Source organism: Eurypyga helias, unplaced genomic scaffold, assembly GCF_000690775.1.
Source record: "Eurypyga helias isolate BGI_N326 unplaced genomic scaffold, ASM69077v1 scaffold24508, whole genome shotgun sequence".
In the NCBI taxonomy this organism is placed as follows: Eukaryota; Metazoa; Chordata; class Aves; order Eurypygiformes; family Eurypygidae; genus Eurypyga; species Eurypyga helias.
Genome location: NW_010266609.1, coordinates 29,773 through 49,433, shown reverse-complemented (window position 1 = coordinate 49,433; position 19,661 = coordinate 29,773). Strand labels below are relative to the sequence as shown.

Genomic DNA, 19,661 nt, shown 5'->3' with positions numbered 1-19,661 from the left:
CAGAGAAGCTGTGGATGCCTCTTCCTGAGATGTCCTCAAGGCCAGGCTGGATGGGGCTTTGAGCAACCTGGTCTAGTGGAAGGTGTCCCTGCCCATGGCAGGGGGGGGTGGGACTACATGGGCTTTAAGGTCCCTTCCAACCCAAGCCATTGTGCGATTCTGTGTTATGGGGTTTTTGTTTGGGTGAGCTGTCTTGCATATGCCCCAGAAAAGCATGTACATGTGCAGGTTCTGTGTGTAAATGATAGCAGAATAAATGTACCCTTTAATTTGCCTGACAGTAACTAGTTTGTAGAGTATTACGCTTTTATTAGTCTTATGCAGTGTTCCTTCCAATTCAACTCTGTTGCTTGAGTTAGAGCTTTAACTGGGCTCAGAAATTGCCAGGAGGGCTAGCTCACTATGCTATGCAAGCCTTTTGTTGGTGTAAGTAGGAGAATGAGAATTTGCTGAGCACATCAGTGATCAGAGTGAATATCATCAGAGAGATTACTGTATTTGTTACGTTTCCACATAAATTGTGTGTGTACACAGTCAAAAATTCTGTGCTTTTAGAACTTATACTGAAGTATTTTTGCTGAGGCTTTCATACTATAGGAGGCCTACCCATGTAACTCTGCATTCAGAATTTTGTTGCAAATTACTGATATTACACTCTATTAGGAAGAATAATCCTGAAAGTTCTTAGATGCATTTATGTAATATTCTGGTATCAGATGGGGGAGGTAGTGCCAGAAGTGCAGGTGTAATTTGTAGGATCACCTGTGGGGCAATAGAGCAACCCAGCTGGTTGTACACGCTCATTATTCTGATGAGCACAGATGTGAAAAAACCTCACATGGGCATCTACTCTTCTAGAAGTACAACGAGTTTTTACTGTGGCATGCTAACATTGGACATTGAATTGATATTATAATGCGTATAAAAGCTTAATTTTAGGCTATGAATCAATTTGTGTTTCAGAACCTTAGGTTGAAATTCCTAGAAATGCAAGTGGCTATACACAAACCCAATTAGGAAGAGACTAACGATTTTTATGGTTGAACTGTAATGGAGGGGTGGCAGAAAAGAGCTGGACTTCATCTTAAAGATGAAGATAGTAAGGATTTTTCAAAAGCTGTGTCAACAAAGAATGCAAGAGGATAATACTGTGAAGTTTCTCCGACAGACTGATGTTGACGTTATGTGTATCTCGCAGATTGTACTCGTGTTTGGCGAATGGCAGTGCGGATGAGTTCCAGCGAGGGGAGCAGCTGTTCCGGGTGAGGGCTGTCAAAGATCCGCTCCAGATAGGTAAGTACACTCCTGCTCCACATCTCTAGATATTTCAGATTCCCAAAACCATATCTGCAGTGAGACAGCACTGGAATAACTGTGTCTCAAACCAACCTTTTCTAGAATCCTAGACGAAACTCCCTGCCACATATATTCTTTGTACTGTCTTGGGCTAAATACTATATTTATTTCAGCCTCACTCAGCTCAGCTGTGAAACGGAGTGAAAAGTCAGAAATGTTTTGAAAATTAGATGCTTAATCTGTCTCGGCATTTTGGAAAAAGATGTGTAGAATGCCTTTGTCTCCATAATGCTTAAATTCCTCATTGATCAAGAGAAAGAGAACCTGGTTTTCTAGTGGTCTGATGAAACGAATGCGTTGCCAGAAGTGCATGTATGGTAGAGAGGCAGTTTGCAAGATTTAATTATTCTTGTAACAAGAGAATTCTATTAATGATAAAGTTACTCGTGTAGTATTTTCGCAGAAGGAAATCCCTGTTGCTGGACAGTAGTGGGTTTTGTTGCTTCTCCTCTCTTATCTTTTTATGTTTTATGGTTATAGAAACTAATCTTATCTTAAAGAAATAATTGGACGCTGGATTTTTTAGTAAAACTTTGAAGTAAAGAAGAATACTGAGTTGGCTTTTCCAGTGACAGCTGTTAGACAGGAAGGCATTATGTGAAATAAAGACACTAGTATGTCAAGGTGGATCATGTCAATCCAATGCAGATGTGCTGTTTTTTCTGCAAGTGTAAGCTTCAGAATTAGAATACTAAAGGGTGTGGGAACTGAGCCTGATTGTAGTAAGAAAAATTATGTATATGGTTGAGGGGGAAATTACCTTTATTTTCCTGTGATGGAAGGATAGAGACCTCCATGGGCCTGTTTAGTTGGTACTACCAGTAATACTTAGCTCTCAGTTATCAGTGGAATGAATAAATTTGTGTAAAGGACCCTCAATAAGGCAATAAAAGGGACTCATACTGTAGAAGTTAGGGGACAACGAAAGGAGAAGGAAATACTGAGATGCACAAATTGTGAAGACTAATGAACTGTTATCTGAATATAGGATAAAGCACATGAAGGGTTTTTATCTAGTCTGTTGTCTACTGTAATAACAATAGCAGGAATTCTTGGGAATGGAAGTGAAGTACTTCCTTGTACATAAGGTGTATTGAGTTGCCAGTGAGACTAGATAGTGATTTTGGAACATCAACGAAATTGAGCTAAGTAGGATTAAACTGACTTCTGAGTGCATTCATAAGCTCCTGATGTCAGGACTGAAATGCTGAGAGAGGCCTCTAAGGCATCTGCTGAACTTCAGGAAGGTGAATCTTTAAGAGACACAAAATGAATTAAAATGCAACTGGCTGAAATTCAGTAATTTCTGCCACTTCCATAGTGGAGAAGAGCAGAATATTTAATATACAGTGCTAAGACAAGATTTGTTTCAGTAATAAATTAAAGGGGCAAGGAGATGTGAAGCAATGTAAACGAATAAAGGCTAGGAATGTTACTGCAAAACCTGTGCTTGGAGGAGTAGGGAGAAAGAGGGGCAGTGAATGATGCAGGGGAAGAACTCGCATACAGCTGGGATTCTTGACAAAGGATAATGTGCGTGGAAGGGAAGGAAGTAAATTTAAACAGGAATGTTGCTTCCTTTTAGTGGAGGAACTTTATCTAATGGAGGGATTTATTTTTTTTCCGTGAGTACAGGTGGGATGGATATAATTTCAGTTGTCTATTCCAAATGATTTTGAGGTGTGTGGTTGCAGTTTTGAGTTTCATATACTGACAGCACGAAATGAAGCTGCCCATCAGAGGGCCTTTGATTTGGAGGGGGATTGGGCAGTGTGTTGTGGTATTGTGATCAACCGGACAAAGCTTGAAGTGTGCTTCGTGCTCTTTTTGTCCCATTTTTCCTTTGCAGTATAAGATTTATTTTTTTAAAAACATAAATGGGTAGTCTTAGTAATTTTGTGCACATGCAAATTCATATCCATAATTTCTGAACAATAGCACCTCTTCACTACATTCCAAAACCCCACTTTTTTTACAGTGACTTCCTGTATGTACACAGAGAATTGGCTTTTGTTGACCTTCTCATGCACATTCCTGTTGCAGCAGTCATGTACCCGCCTCCTCGCACTGAAGATGTTATTGCTGTTCTCGCATAGGTGTCTTGTAGTTGCTGATTTCAGGGACTTTTTTCTATCATAGTCTTAATTTCCTTTTAACAACTAAAGATGGCAGCAGCAGGAGGTTCAGTCTGTATTCTAACTTTGCGTCTCCTTGAACAGTGTCTCTAAGTCTCCACGTTTTAGAGATTCTCCTATCTTGGTTTAAAGCAAACAGATGTCCAAAATGGCCTTGCTTTACTTCCTGTCGAACAGCTTTTGTTCAGCTCTCATTTTCCCATTTCTGTTAGTCCTGGGAAAGCCAGAAGAGAAGTTCTTAAATTCTATGCAGAGGGCTGTTTGCTGACGTCATTACAGAGGCATCAGAACGACCAAGTATCGATGAAGAAAGCTTGGAACCTGTATTGCAAGAAGTATTCTTAGCAGGGTGTTGTTAACTTGTAGGTCACTTAAATCTTTTCATTCCAGTTGCTTGCTGAATAGCCTGGGGGTATTTCAAATTTGTGCATTTCCACCTGAAATCATGAAGACTAATAGGATCACAGAAAAATGAATAAACAGACCTGAAATTTCACAATAAATGAGTTTCATGATAAAATAAATATTACGTGCAAAAGACATTGGTGCAGCTGTCCTAAAATTCTGAAAGCTGGATTTTAGCCAGCAGGAAGCATGCATTTCTTGTGGATACTTCTCCTGAAATGTTAAGTTTCATGGGTAGAGCAGGGAGAAGGATGGCTTATGGACTGCAAAGAAGCTGTCTTTGTTTTGTAGAACCTAGTCAAGGCAGCAGTTGATTGTTTCCAGCTTTTACATTTGTTCAAAACATGTTTCTTAATTGAGTGCCAGAGAGGACAGTGTGCTGCTACCCCTTCTTCACTGCATGATAAAGCCTGCTTCATGGGTGCAGTAGATCACTCCTGGTGCTTTCTGTGCATACCGAGTATGTCGTAGAGTGCATGTACCTGATGCATCCTCTGAAGCAATGGTGCTGGCTGCCTATTTGTTCTGTGCATGAGTAGTAGAGCTGGTGCTCATAGGAGCTGTAAGATGCACCCTCTGTGCCTAAGCTTGCAGAAGCATTCAGCTTGCTCTGCGCCCACTGTGTGTTTTAGAAAAATGGTAGCCAGAGGGGTGAGTGTCCTGACACAGCAATTCCTCTGGTGTGCAGCTCGTTCTTGAGGTCTCCCGAGAGTGGAGTTTGCCAAGAACGGTGTGTAGATCTTATTTTTTTCTGGTGGGCTATGTGCAGTTGCAGAATTAATGCTGCTGGTACATGCAGACATGTGTTTGTAATGCTTTATTATTCATGGGGTAGATAAGCCATTAGCAGGTAGTGGAAGCAGGGGGTGGGAGGTAGGGAGTACCATTCTTGTGGTCTCCATGAGGTGGCCAGGTCAATCAGCTGTGCAGTAGATGTGATTCTTGTCTTCACATTTAAGCAGGAGGGTAAGAGCTGTGGTCTGCAGGAGAAGCCAATAGCTGCAGTTTGACTGCGAACAAGTACAATTTGATGACCACGTCTCTGAACAGTAGTGTTGGGTTAAAGCACTCCAGAATGGTCCCCCTCATGGTCACCTTTTCAGACCGTGCAGGCTCCGACTTCATAAACTGTGCAGTGAACTGAGCTGTGGTCTTTTTTTCCTGGTAGAAGTAACCATTACTTTCACCCAGAATTGTTTCCTGGTATGGTTTCCTGTGCCATCCCACAAAGAGTTGTTCAGTACAGCAAGACTGTGGTGGTGCAAAAGAATTGGGCAGAGCTGCTTGAATTAACGGTGTCAGGGCAGACGTCCATCAAGCTACAGTTTGGGTTCAGGCTTGTGATAGCTCATGCCGAAGCCCTTAAATTTTCTTTGTGTCTTTTTATAACTGTTCTTCCCTCTTTGCATTTGATCAGTTAACTGTCTTCATATACAAATAAAAATTTCATGGTAGGAGCTTGATAAGAGCATATAGCTGTGACCCATTCTTCTCAAATGCCTTTTGAATACTTCTTTTTCTCAGTGAAACAGAATTGCTGCAGTTCTAATTTGTGAAATGCTTAATTTGCTTTTGTGAGAATTAGGGCATTTTGGCATTAGTCTGATATGCTTCAGGTGTAACAGAAGGACTGGTGGAACTGTTTGGGTTGTATTATCCAAGTGTGGAACATAAGTTAGAACTGTAACTAGAAATAAGCAGTGCAGTAATTCTGTGTGAATGCCTTCTTTTGTTTTGATTCTGTTCCATTTGCTAAAATGGCTGAAGAATGTGGGTGGCATTACGTGTGCTAATCAAAATAATCACCCACATCAGGAAGAGGATTTAAATTCTGGTGAACAGGAGAAATAGAAAGGTTAAGCAAGGTAAGAGCAAGTTTGTATTGGTACAGGGATTGTATTTTGAGGAAGAAATAGTGCACATTGTTTTAAGTGGGATTTAGTAGGTCACGTGCACTCCTGAACACCATCATTATTATGATCTCATGATATCATAATAAAACTTAGTAGTGTGGATTTATAATGTGTTTCCCTGTGCTGATGATGGAAAAACTATTTCAATCATCTGCCCCAGGCGATATTCTTCCACTTAAAGTCAATTGTTGGACTCAATTTGGTTATGGCTTTGATACCCTTGTTGCTTTCTATGCTTCATTAAAACTGAATTTGAGACTAGCAGAAGGTTCTGAGGCTGATACTCATTGCTGTAGTGGATGATTAACTGGTAATAGGGACCTTCGAGACAAGCAGAAGATTCATGCTCTTGGTGGCCTTTTCCTGCTTGTAATAAGTGTGCCTCTGGATAACCATTATCTGTAGGGGAAGCTGCCTTAAGAGTATAACTGGTATGCGTTGTACAGGAGTTTACACAAAGCCAAGTCTTGTTGAAGTTCTTTGTCATCCTGCCTGAGATGAGATTCATAATTTATTTGTTTGATCACAGGTTGATGGGGCTGGATTCACACAAGTGTTATTGCTGAAATTTCCCTTTTCCATCAATTCTAGTCTAAGCAAGAGGATGTTTTTGTTTTCTGAGTACATGGTTTATAAAAATGGGCTATTTGCAAAATTGCAAGGAGGTCCATAATTTGTGAGAAATGGGTAGCTTCTGAAGCCACAAAGTCAAAGTAAGTGTTCAGGTGTAAGTGCTGCCTTCTTTAGTTACACTGTAAAATTGTGAAAGTTGGCTTAGAAATAATTCTGAAGAAGTCACCTAGCCTGTTCTGCACTGTTGCCACAGTGACGTGACTTAGAAATCAGGCCTAAAATATGTATCGTCTAGCTTTGACCCTGTGATCAAAAAACCCCACTTTTCGGTGATGGCTTTATCCAGTTCTGCTTTTCTTTGTCAAATATTAATAGAAATAAATATTTAAACTAGTTAATGTATTAAAAGTTGGTATTTTTCAACTTCTTATAAGATGTTATGCCTCTCTGGTAATATTCTGCCATAGCTGAGTGGGAGGAACAAGTGCTGGAGACTAGATCCACATCCATGGATGTTGTTTCGCTGTTTAAATGGCACATACCTAAATTTCCATCCTGGCTGAATCTGTCTCCCAGGCACCAGAAGAGTAACTTTGGACTTCTGAATTTTACCAGGTTTCCATCTCAGTGCCACCGTGGTACCCCCCCAGATGGTGCCACCCAAAGGTGCGTACAACGTGGCGGTGATGTTTGACCGGTGCAGGATCACATCGTGCAGCTGTACCTGCGGAGCTGGGGCCAAGTGGTGTGCTCACGTCGTGGCGCTCTGCCTCTTCCGGATACACAACGTAGGCCTTTAAACACAGTGCTACTCTCCCCTAGGCTGCTTCTCCGAGTCTCTCCTCATTACGGTTTTATGCAACATGCACTCTTGGAGGGAAATTGTTCTTGGCGCTCCTTTTGGTTACAGATTGTGCAAATTTGCGCTCACAGTTGCAGTCTGCCGTGTGAATTGTCTAGGACTCTGAACTGCAGAGTGTCCTGTGATAACATGCAAATTGCTGAGGGTAGATGCAGTCCTTTTTGAGCCCTTCCTGTTTCTCATTTAAATGCTAGAATTGCTCATTCTTTCTTCAGTTCTGCAAAGACTGAGAGGTCACCAATAGTTAGTCTTTTATTAAAAGTCTTTGTAAATACCGGGTTTGAAAGCTCCCTCTTTAGGCCGTTTGATCAGAGTGCACAACGAAAGTAATTCTGGTCACTCTTGGCCTTTATGTTTGCCAGTTCATTTGAACACATGCTGAGGCAGATAAATGTGGTTTGGACTTGTATATTTCAAAGTCAGTTAGGCTTATGTTTTGATTTGACTGCTTGTGTTGAGTGTGGCCTTGTGTAGAGCAAAAAGTAGGTGTTTCTTTCCCCAGCGAACATCAGGTGAAAATGCACAGTATCAGCGTGAAACACGCAAGTTGAAGGTTCAGTCTTGCATACAGATTAATGTCCTCAGTCTTTGGGAAGTTGAGAAATACATCTTAAGGATTAATCTTAGATGATTGAAAGGATCAGGTTTTCTGCTGTCACAGAATATTTTATAGCTGACATGCATATGATCAACTCCAGATTCGTAAATAAGTGCTAATAATCTGCTGAAGCTTGTTATTATGTCACAATGGACAATTGTAATAGGCTTAAATTGATGCTCTTGTGAAATCATGGGAATAGCGGTATACTTTCTGTACCTAGGACTGGAGGGTTGGCAAAGAAATGGGTTCTGCTTTGAATTATTAGTACCAGTTTTAGGATGTGAGTATGGACAGTGAGGATAGGAAACAAAGTTTCATTTCTATTATTTACACTCAAAAAGTTTGGATGCTGTGTAGCAAAACCATTCTTGTCTCTCCAATCCTTTCTTTTACCTGAAAAATGATAGTGAAAGGATTTTCATGTTTGTGGATACTGACTGCTGACACTGGCAAGTTACAAGCCAAGGTATAGTGCTCTGTGTAGACAAAACAGTATCAGAAGCATCTTTATTATCAAACTGCTCTTTTCTGTTTCCAGAATTTTAGGTAGGTGCCATTAGGGCATTTTTTTTTTTTTAAACCCTGTAGAGTGAAAAAGGTTAAGAAACTAGTGGTGTGGGTTTTTTTTTTTTCATCATCTAAGTTGTTCTGTGGTATGGGAAGAGACTGATTTTTAAGATGGAAGGAGAAAACCTCTAATGAGATAAATGGGGTTGTTATGATTATGTGAAACAGCCTCCTCCCCCTCCCCCCTCAGCTGGTTGGTTTGCCAGGAGCTTAAAGAATAATGTCCTGTTTTAGAGGTTTGTTTGTGAAATCTGTGCCAGTATTTGTGCAATTGCTAGCAACAACAGATCTTAAGCACAGCTGTTAAAGCAGTTTCCTTGAAAAGAAACTCTTAAATATAGTTTTTATAAAGCCTAGACAGCTTATTTGCATCTTATCTGCCACATACCACATAACTACAGAAAAAACAATTGTCTATCAAGATCAAGCATGGTAGGCATCAGCACAGTTACTGTTCATGACACTTCATCCGTTCAATGGATACAGCTTCATTAAGTCTGATCTGTTAATGACAGCTTATGTCTCCTTTTCTTTCGTCAGGCATCTGCAGTATGCTTACGAGCACCTGTTTCTGAGTCCTTGTCTCGGCTACAAAGAGACCAATTGCAAAAATTTGCTCAGTACCTAATCAGCGAACTTCCACAACAGGTAAATGGGAACAATCGGGCTTTTTGTTGAATTCAGTTATCTTTATTCTGGGTCAATTGATATGATGTCTTTTGTTGTAAGATAACCAGTTATGCTATTTGAGTGTGAGTTGCTGGGACAGCTTTCAGTTCTTGCCCTTTTCGGGTTTGCCATTCTATTATTTGAAAATTGCCTATTGCCAAGTAAAAGATGAGAAGTGTCTTAAAAGGCGAAGGAAGAGTGGCCGCTCTTCTTATTCGTGTGAATGTGAATTCATTAGCTTGCGGAAGATCAAGCACAATAAACTAAATGCATGGTGGTGGAAAAACTTGGGTCAGAACAAATCAGGTTCCTCCTTTTTTGAGTTTGGTTAGTAAGTGGAGAAGACTACCCAGAGTGTGTTGTATATGCCTTTGGTGGGTGCTTTTTACTACACCCAGTTGGTGACCTTTTGGCTTCCCCCAGTGTAGCTTCTTGGTGATTCCTAAGATTCATTTGGGTTATGGAAAGTAGGAGACATGAAATTTTGTTAATCAAAGGCAAAATCTGCTTGCTTATTCCTTAAATATCTATGTTGTTCAAGGTCAGGTCATTTCTATCATCTGCCTAAAATGCTTGCACAAGATACACAAGAATACCTGAGTGATTGTGAAATGTTTGTTTTAAATATATAAGGGCTTAGCAACTTTTTTATGTCGGTTCAACTGACGGCAGTTGAGAAAAACTGAGCTGCATGGGTAGGTGTCACATTTCAGTAGGGTGTATGTGATGTATTAAGTAGGAGTTAGATTACTGTCAGCATGTGCCTAAAGTTTAGATTATGGGGCTGTGTTTGGGACACTAAGATATTCTATTGCTAAAATGTCCTCTAAATTTCCTACAGAAATACTAATCTTAGGAGAGCAAGTAGAGGAATTGTATAATGTGAAAGTGATAAAAAAATACACTTTTTTGTTGCTGAGAGTTCAGCACCAATAGCATATGCTTCAGATAGATACTCTGATACCTTGGCACCCCTATTTTGACTACATAATGTGTAGACATGATTCTATTTTATCCTTATTTTCAGCTTATGAATTCCTTTATGGTATAATAATATATTGCTGAATTACTTTGAGGTATAAAGGGATGGTGGTCTGTAGGAATGCAGCTACATAAGGAGGTGTTTTTCAAAATTTCTGTAGGAAGTGTTTGCTGTATCTGTGAAAATGTCAGTGGTTCTGAGCAGCTGGAATTTATTACCCAATTCTTCTCCCAAGAGCTGTTTTGCTTCATGATGCCAGTGCACCTATTCCAATTAAATATGAATATCTTGGCAAAAATGCCTAAAGGACAGTCATTGCAAGTCCCTGATACTTCAACCTAAGCTCTGACACTGCCTAGACCTGTGACTTTTTTGCTTCGTGGTGACTTCAAATATATAGTAGTGGAAAAAGGTACAAAAATAGCTTAATGCTGAGTTTGTTTCTTCAGGTGCTTCAAATGCAAAATATCCCTCTGAAGCATTATTTTTATTTCCATCTGTTTGAGGTGGGGCTGTATTATTTGCAAATATAGGTGCCTTGCTTTACAGTAAGTGTGATCTTTAACCTCAACTGTTGTTCAGAGAGAGGTGCCAGGGGATGTAAGTTGTTCTGTTGCAAGTCATTTCAGTCCTAACCTGTTGTAAGCATGCATGCTGAAGGCTGAATGGATCTACAGTTTCAGCCCAGACTTAGTGTGGGAACAAACGCTTTCTACTATGCATTTGTCTTTCAAAAAGAGCACGTTAAGGGTATATCTGCTTAGAGTTGTTCAGTCAGGTGTGTGCTTTCTCTGCCTATGCTCTGAACTGGCCAGAAGCCATGATTGCATTAGTTTAGTGCTGAAATTGCAGTGGTATACTATAGACTCTGAGTTTATATAATGTGCTCTCTTTGCTAACAGAATGGTAAATAAGCTAAAGTCTGCTCAAGAAGTTATGCATAGATGTAATCTGTGTTTTTCTGTTCCCCTTAGCTTGAGTTTTAGAGAAATGATTTAGGAACAAGAAATAAGGAATGTTCAAAGTGCAGGAAAATGGTGACCTTGACTGTAGTCACTTCCATACATCTCAGTTAGTTGCAGTCTCACTCTCTGTGGGCTCCTGCTCCTCAAGAAAGGCAACTAATAACCTATGATGCTTTTGTTTGCTTCCTAGGGTGTAAATGTAGGATTTAAGCCTTGGATATAGGCTTGCTTTGAGAAAGGAGATCAGATAACAGCTGGTTTGATATTGTGTAATCTTTAGCACCCTCTATCATCCTTTCTGAAAACATGACTCTGTATTTGATACTTCTGAAATGAAGAGAGTGCTTCAGTCATGGAAATCCAGACAGACTGGGTATATCAGAATGAGAAATACTGTGTATATTGAAGGTTTGCTTCATGTTTTCAGATTCTTCCAACAGCTCAGCGCTTGCTGGATGAGCTGTTATCTTCTCAGTCTACTGCCATCAACACAGTGTGTGGAGCCCCAGGTAACCTTGATACCTTATTTCAGTAATCTGTGCCACAGATAGGAGATGGATGTATTTCCATTGCTTTGAGTTTCTGAACTGGTCTCTTACCATGTAGCTGGGATTGCAGGTGGAGGTCAAGGAAAAGGGATATATACAGGACACTTGCCTGTGTATATGGCACAGCAACATCAATTGCTGGTGTGATAGTTGCCTCAGAGTGTATGCAGAGGAAGGGACCATCAGGCAATGCCCCTTTCTAACAAAAGATTTTTCTTTTTAAGTCAGTATTAATTATAGACTCCTGGAAAATTGATTGGAGGGAACCTCTCCAAGCTCCTACTTCTAAGAGGACTGTTTGCCTCCAAGATTGAGACAGCATGGTACTAGCTACACCAGATTGAGCTAGGTGTAGCTTGGGCTAGCTTAGCCCAGTCTTGGTTACCAGAGATGTTAGAGTATTACTGTTTTAGTGCTGCATTACCCTTTGGTCAAAAATTTTTTCTTAGTGTCCAGCACGAATACCCTTTTTTATCATCTTCTGCTACCAAGAAGAGTTTGCACTGTGTTTGATCCCAGGTAGTTGTAGGCTGTTAATGATCACCCCTCCCTTTCTCCTTTTTAAATTAGCCCATCTTCCTCAATCTCACCTCATAGGTCATGTGCCCCCACTATCTTGATACCTCTCTACTATATCCTCTCTGATTTCTCAGTATCGTTCTGGACTGGGGGACCCAAAACTGGATACAATATTCCAGGTGTAACTTTACCAATGCCTGGTAGTGGGGGCTAAATTAAGTTCCTTAAATCTGCTAGCTGTGCTTTTCTTGGTACAGACAGTTTGCAGGGGTGTTTTTTTCATTTGTTTTGTGTTTTCAGAGAAAGCTTGCCATTCATTTGTGTTTAGCTGGGAACCCACCGTAATCACCAAACCCTACCAACTACTCAGCCATTTGGTTTTCAGTCTGTACTGATGCATGGGGTTTTCTGTCCCAGGTACAGAAGTGTACATTTTTTCCTCAATGAACTTCATGAGGTTTCTGTTGGCCCAGCCCCTGAATTTCTCCTGGTCCCACTGGTTGTAGTGCTGCCATTCAGTATGCCAGCTATGTCTCCTAAGTTAGCATTGTCAGTGGTTAAGGGAATGTTATGACAGCATTTTGAGATAGGTCTGAATAGTGACATCTGCAACGGGTGAAACAAAGAGAGTTACACATTCTGTGTGCTTCCTATAATTGCTGTGGTTGGGCACACTGAGGAAAATCTCTTCAAAGACTGGAGACTGTATATGTGTTGCTTTTTTGTCAAGATCCTACTGCTGGACCCTCTGCATCAGATCAAAGCACCTGGTACTTAGATGAATCTACTCTGAGTGACAACATAAAGAAAACCCTTCATAAATTCTGTGGACCCTCTCCTGTTGTTTTCAGGTAAACTGTCTCCCATTGAAGGGAAAATAAGATATTTATGTAATCTGTCAGCTCTGACTGTATACCCTATACCCTTTTGTGGTGCCATGGACTGAGAGATGCTTAGTTTTGCAGTCACTCCTCCGGACTGTTTATTTTTTAATAGCTTGTCCGATGTTCTTTCTGTAGAGCACACTATATTTGAGAACACCACACAAGTAAGATACTGTGCAATCTCATGCATCCCCTCTTTTAGATTGTGCATGTCTGTCCCATTTAAGGTGCAAAAATACTTCTGGATGTAGAATATGCCAAGGATTTTGTATGGCTGCGCTTGATTTCTTTCTTTTCCCTCATCCCTGCTCTTCTGTTTTATCCACAGTGATGTGAATTCAATGTATCTCTCTTCCACGGAGCCACCAGCTGCTGCTGAGTGGGCCTGTCTCCTGCGTCCCCTGCGAGGAAGAGAGCCCGAGGGAATCTGGAACCTGCTTTCCATTGTGCGGGAGATGTTTAAGAGGCGGGATAGCAATGCCGCTCCTTTGCTGGAGATTCTGACTGACCAGTGTCTCAACTATGAGCAGGTACTCCAGTCAATTTGCTTGGAGGGGGGAAGTTCTGGGGAATCAGGCTAAGCCAGTGACTGATGCCATGTGCCTGTACAATCCATGGCCGGATAAATTTCTTGTAACAGTCTGTGTGCGTTATGGGCATGTGCTTCTCCACACTAGTATTATGTTGTAGTTGCTCTTGTGCTGATGCAGTGATGTCCTGGCAACACTCTATTCCCCAAATACCTCAACCCTTATAACACGAATATATAGAGTCTGAACTCTCCTGTTCAGCACACTTGATTTGGTTTCTGCCCAGTCAAGGTGACTTACTTTAATGATTTTTTTTTTTTCCTAAACAAAGTACGTCACATATGACCTGTCATTTTGACAGAGACTAAAGATATAATTGGGTGGTAGAATCTCAGACTCCTTGGTGATTTTTGTAGAAGATACATTTGATGAGCTTAAGTAATAATGTTTTGATAATTTTTTTAAATTAATATTAAGAAAAAGGTTTCTTGACAGTTCAGGACACTGATCTTACTCTATAAAATAAACTGCAGTGCAAGTTTCCTTACTGCTCTATCACATACCGCATTTTTTAGCAGAGGGAAGAAAATGCGTAATTTATCACATTTATTCATTATTTTCATCCAAGTGTGAATGCTTCTAGTAAGAAAATCTCCTGTCTGTTTTTTTCTGTGGGCATGTGTCTTTTAACCAGAGAAATTTTGATACCCTTATTTCTCACAAACCAATTCTGCTTTAATGCTGGTTATTATTTCGGCATCAAATGAAAACATGGTACTAGCTACAGATCCTGTTTCCTTGTGGTGATGAGGTTAAGTGGCAGCAGGGGATGGAATGTTGGCCTTAACACAGCTCCACTGAACATCTTCTTCTGCAGATAACCGGCTGGTGGTACAGTGTGCGGACATCTGCATCACATAGCAGTGCTAGCGGGCACACAGGACGCAGCAATGGCCAGTCAGAAGTAGCTGCTCATGCTTGTGCAAGTATGTGTGATGAGATGGTGGTTCTGTGGAGGCTGGCTGTCCTTGACCCGACTATTAGTCCACAGAGGTAAGCACCAGAATCGGATCCAGTGTCTCATTTATTTCTGTGATATTCAAGCACACTCAAGAGTTTATTCCTGTAGATGTCTTGTGTTGGTATCATTTATTATGTGTTCAACCATTAGTCCTTCTGCACTGTGTGCTACGTAAGCTTCAAGAGCACTGTAATTATTTTAAACTTTAATGCTGCTCACTTTTAGCAACGTTGTGTAGAGTGAATAATTTTTTTTTTTCTGAGAGTTGTCTTTTACATATGAGTGTAATTCTACATGTCAGTGTCCCACTGGAGAACATTTCTTTGAATGATGACCCTGGCTACAAATAAATTCTAATGCTTTCTAAATTTAACTATTCGGCGGTTTAACGGATTTCTGTTTAGCCCAATCATTCACCGTTGTCTGTTTCAAGAAGAGTCATTCCTTGATTTCTGTGCTCTCAGAAAGTTTAAAGTGTATTGGTAAACAGTGTCACCACCAGTGTATGATTTTCAGTCAGTGTTTTCAATTATCTGAGGAAAAATTGTGAGGCTTCTGCAGGTTTCTAAACCATATTGTGCCTTGGGAAATGTCATGGTTTAACCCCAGCCAACAACTAAGCCCCACACAGCTGTTCACTCGCTCCTCTCACGGGGGGATTGGGAAGAGAATTGGAAGTGGAAAAGTGAGAAAACGCGTGGGTTGAGATAAAAAACATTTAATAGGTAAAGCAAAAGCTGTGCACAAGCAAAGCAAACCAAGGAATTCTTTCACCACTTCCCATCAGCAGGCAGGTGTTAAGCCATCTGCAGGAAAGCAGGGCTCCATCACACCTAACGGTTAATTGGGAAGACAAACATCACTCTGAATGTCGTCCCCTCCTCCTCCTTCCCCCAGCTCTATGTGCTGAGCAGGATGCCATGTGGCATGGAATACCCCTTTGGTCAGTTGAGGTCAGCTGTCACCCCGAGCCTACTCGCTGGTGGGGTGGGGTGAGAAGCAGGAAAGGCCTGGACGCTCTGCAAGCACTCTCTCTATTATCAACACTGTTTCCAACACAAATCCAAAACACAGCCTCTTGCTAGCTGCTATGAAGAAAATTAACACTATCCCGGCCCAAACCAGCAGAGTAAACCACTGCCATCTTTATGTAGCACTAATCGGGCAGCAGTGGACATACTGACGGCTCGTATTGAGATACTGTGGTTGACACTGCGATAATTTGTTTTGTACATCTAGTCTATGAAGTGTGGTGTGTAAAATGTACTGAATTAGTTTAACGTGCTACAAATGATCAGAAAAAGTTTTTCAGAACAAATGAAAACAGGATGGTATTTTCAATATAATTACACATTAACAGGATTTGCTTTCTGTGAATTGTTGTGTAACATTAATAAAATGCCCTATCTATGTAGGGTACATCAGGGACACTAAAATGGATACAGTTTCTGTCTTGTACAGTTTACAGTATGAAGTAGCTAAATATAGGAAATAAAGACAAATCCAAAACTGTAGGAAACTGGGAATATGGCTTAAAATAAACACAAACATCAATCAGATCACACAGAAAAACCATAAAAGGTTTTGACTTTCAGTAAAGTATGCCGTTGTGCTATGTGTATTCACATTTGAGTTATTTGGCACAGTTCAAATTTGCTCAGATCTCCTCCTACTTGAGCTCATGCATAATTGAAATGCTCCTGCTTGATTGCCTATTCTCTTGGCATTTGAATAGTGACCAACAAGAACCCTCTTCTACCTACCCTTGCTATTCTTTCCAGTGAATCATAGGGAGACTCGCTACCTCATTCCTAATTCATTCCTGAATTCATTGCAGGCTCTCATCCTTATGTTACCTTTCCTGAGTAGTTCCCCCTTTTTCTTTTTCCTTCTGAAAATCTTCTCCTTGATTAGGCCCTACCAGTCTGCTCCCTTGTTAATTAATTTGTTTAATGGACAAATAGAAGCAGTCCATTTTGTTTAGAGCCTTTTGTCCTAATACCCTTGGCACCTGAGTTGAGTTTTGATTTTTTGTCGTTTTGCTTTTGATAGGAAATCTGAGAGGATTGAAGTGTTGGGCTTGTACCTCAGATCTCTGAAATCTGTGGCAGAAACAAGATGGCAATTGATTGAGACACTTGGTGCAATTTCTAGAACGTCTTTTCCTCTTCTTGAATTAGGACACCCGAATGTGTAATCCATGTAGACCATCCTGCTCATAGGCTTAGGCCTTATGGGAGATTTACAGCTGGGAAATGCAGAAATACTTTGTTCTTCCCATGGTAATATGGGGCATGGGACTAGCTGCTGTGTATTTTAAGTCTCTATAACCCTACCAGCTTGCTTCTTCCTTGGAGTTATTTGAACATCAGTTATTTTTGTTCTGGTTGTTCTGTGCCAGTGGCTTGCAACTTTTTAGTCTCCCAAGGACAGCCTGCTAAAACCTTAATTTAAATTGTTGGGCTCTGGAGAGAGAGCCCAGGTCTCTTCTATCAGGGTGAAGAGGTAGGGGCCTGGGAGGTAGATTAGGGGTCCTGGCTGGTATTGTGCTTCCCTGGGTAGGCTGTTTAGATTGTCTTTTGAATGTCTTGACTGGAGTTGTTCACAGGGCAGTTTCATGGCTACTGCAAACTGCTTTATGAATGATTCCAAGGACAGTTCCCCATGGCACTCACTGGTCTCAGCCTGCTGAGGCTCATGTTGCTCATACCTCATCTGGGGCAGACTATTTCATTTTAAACCTCCCAGTTCATACTGTGCTCTCATACGGTACCATTCACATTTTGTTTCTTTATCATGTTCCTGTGTTCTGTCTAGGATTTGGCTGGTAATATACCTGTTTCCTTTTTTCAGCCTGTCTTACTAATGCTATCTATACGTAGTTCAGCTGAGGAGGTGTTCTGTTGGTTCAGAAGTGGTTTGTCACAGGTGCATTCTGTGTCTGCTTTCTAACCTTTCCTCCTCCTTCTTCTTTTAGGCGCAGGGACCTTTGCTCACAGCTCAGACAGTGGCAGCTGAAAGTCATAGATAACGTTAAGAGGGGTCAGCACAAGAAATCACTGGAGAAGCTCTTTCAGGGTTTCAAGCCAGCTGTGGAAGCCTGTTACTTCAACTGGGAGGAAGCTTATCCCATTCCTGGGATCACATACAGCAGCACTGACAAGAAGAACTCATTCTGTTGGGTAAAGGCCATCCAGCAGAGGAGCTGCCGGTTGCAGTGTGCAGAAACTGCTGGTGAGGCTGGTAGAACCCATGGACAGGAGCCTGGGGGGCCATGTCTGCAGCCTGGGGACAGGCTGCGTCCCTCTCCCCAGGAGCCAGCAGTTCGTCCGAAGGAACTTACTGGAAAGCGGAAAGTTGTCTCTGAAACGCCGCAGAGGGTTCTGAGACGGCTTTCAGCAGAAGGTGATAAATCTGTGTATAAGACTGCAGTGGGCAAAGCAAAACTGCCAGTGAGTAAAGGCTTGACCAGTAAACATAGTGGGAAGCGCCGCATGAGCAGTGAAGACAGCTCTCTGGAGCCAGACTTGGCAGAGATGAGCCTGGATGACAGCAGCTTGGCTCTGGGGGCAGAAGCCAGCAACACGTTTAGTTTTACAGAAAGCCCACTGAGCAGGAGCTACAGGGACACCTTTGAGGAGGATGGTGGGGTGTACTTCTCTGAGGGACCCGAGCCCAGCGTCAGGAGCAGTTCCATGGCCAAGAAATCGCCCAAGGATCCTGTGGGAGAAATGGGTAGTGGCGATGACGACCTGGCTTCTGCAGATGAGAACAGTGGTGGTGTGAGTCTGAAACCAGAAGAAGTGGGAGAGAATGGTGCAGCAGGAGGAGGGGATGATGGAGAAGAGGAAGATGATTACCAGGTATACTATCTGAATCCACAAGAGGTAGCCAAGGAAGATGATGACAAAGCTGAAGGGGGAAATGAAGAAGAGCAGGATAGATTTGCTGGTATAAAGCCTCTGGAGCAGGAGAACCGCATGGAGGTGAGCTGAATCTAGTTCAAAATGCTGTTTTGCAGTTTTATGTATTGTGTCCATCACAGTCTCACCACGCTCCTGACTGTCACACTTAACATAGTATGTTATTAAATCAAGAGCTTAATTATAATGTCGTCATAACCCATGGTGTCATAAGGTATCTACAGTCTTACTGCAGTGGTCTCACACATGTCTGTTTCCCACAAGCTCGAGTCCTTATTTCTGTGCTAACTTCAGGTATGTCCTGGTTTTAGCTGGTCCCATCTCACACTCCAGGATTTACAAATGCAGGCAAAATAGTGTGTACTTATTTCCTGGCCTTACTCTTGGAAACGGCAAAATTGAGCTGATATTAAAAATAAGTAAGACTGAGACATGCACAGCAGGAAAGATTTAAATCCAACCGTGTAAGCCAGAATTCTCTGGACAGCCAGAGGCAGTGTAAATAGACTGTGCCACATTCCAGTAATAACCTCAAAATAGGTTTAGAGCTTGCATCTGTATGAGCAACCAGCTGAAATGGAGACACATGGAAAGAGTTACAGCCAGTTTGGGTTTTAGGGTTCTTTTGAGTTATTCTCTGATCTATTATAGCACTTAGAGTGCTAATGGGACTTAAATCATGGAAGAAGAGGCTTTTATGGGAGTTCCTAAGGGGGTGGTGGTGGAGGTGCAGGCAAAGACAACTGAGAACACCTGCAGCTGAAGTTAATTGTGAATTGTATTTGCAGAATCTTTGAGACGAGTGGTTCGAGCAGGCTACCTCCAGCCAGGCGAAGTGTGGTTTGAGCATGACCATCTGTTCTTTCTTGCAGATCCTGTTTGCCTGTGCAGAAGCTCTGTATGCACATGGATACAGTAACGAAGCATGCCGCTTAACTGTAGAGCTCGCCAGAGACCTACTGGCCAACCCTCCAGATCTCAAAGTAGAGCAGCCACCAACTAAGGTAGGTGTAGAGGGCTTGTTCAGTTTTGGGGATAAGAGGGTAAGTTACAAGGAATATGTGGGATGGATACCATAGCATTTCCAGGCGTTTCTCATTTGCTGTGGTTCTGTGCCCTTCACTGATGCTTCTTCTGAGTTGAATATCTCCGGATGTCACTAATGTGCCTCATCACTCTGCACGTGTAGGTGAATAAAAGTGAGAAAG

At 41.6% G+C, this 19,661-nt stretch overlaps 1 protein-coding gene across 1 annotated transcript in view; it reads left to right on the top strand.

Annotated features, from left to right (window-relative positions):
- Positions 1-1,198: 1,198 nt before the first annotated feature.
- The window catches only part of ZSWIM8 (zinc finger, SWIM-type containing 8), a gene marked incomplete at its 5' end in the record, with an annotated part of 36,075 nt that continues 17,612 nt past the window's right edge, over positions 1,199-19,661 (top strand). Inside the window, 9 exons of the mRNA XM_010157175.1 lie at positions 1,199-1,293; positions 6,998-7,170; positions 8,953-9,060; positions 11,456-11,537; positions 12,826-12,946; positions 13,308-13,509; positions 14,387-14,562; positions 17,508-18,516; positions 19,326-19,457. Of these exons, the coding sequence (XP_010155477.1) occupies positions 1,199-1,293; positions 6,998-7,170; positions 8,953-9,060; positions 11,456-11,537; positions 12,826-12,946; positions 13,308-13,509; positions 14,387-14,562; positions 17,508-18,516; positions 19,326-19,457 (2,098 nt within the window). The remainder of the gene's footprint in view (positions 1,294-6,997; positions 7,171-8,952; positions 9,061-11,455; positions 11,538-12,825; positions 12,947-13,307; positions 13,510-14,386; positions 14,563-17,507; positions 18,517-19,325; positions 19,458-19,661) is intronic.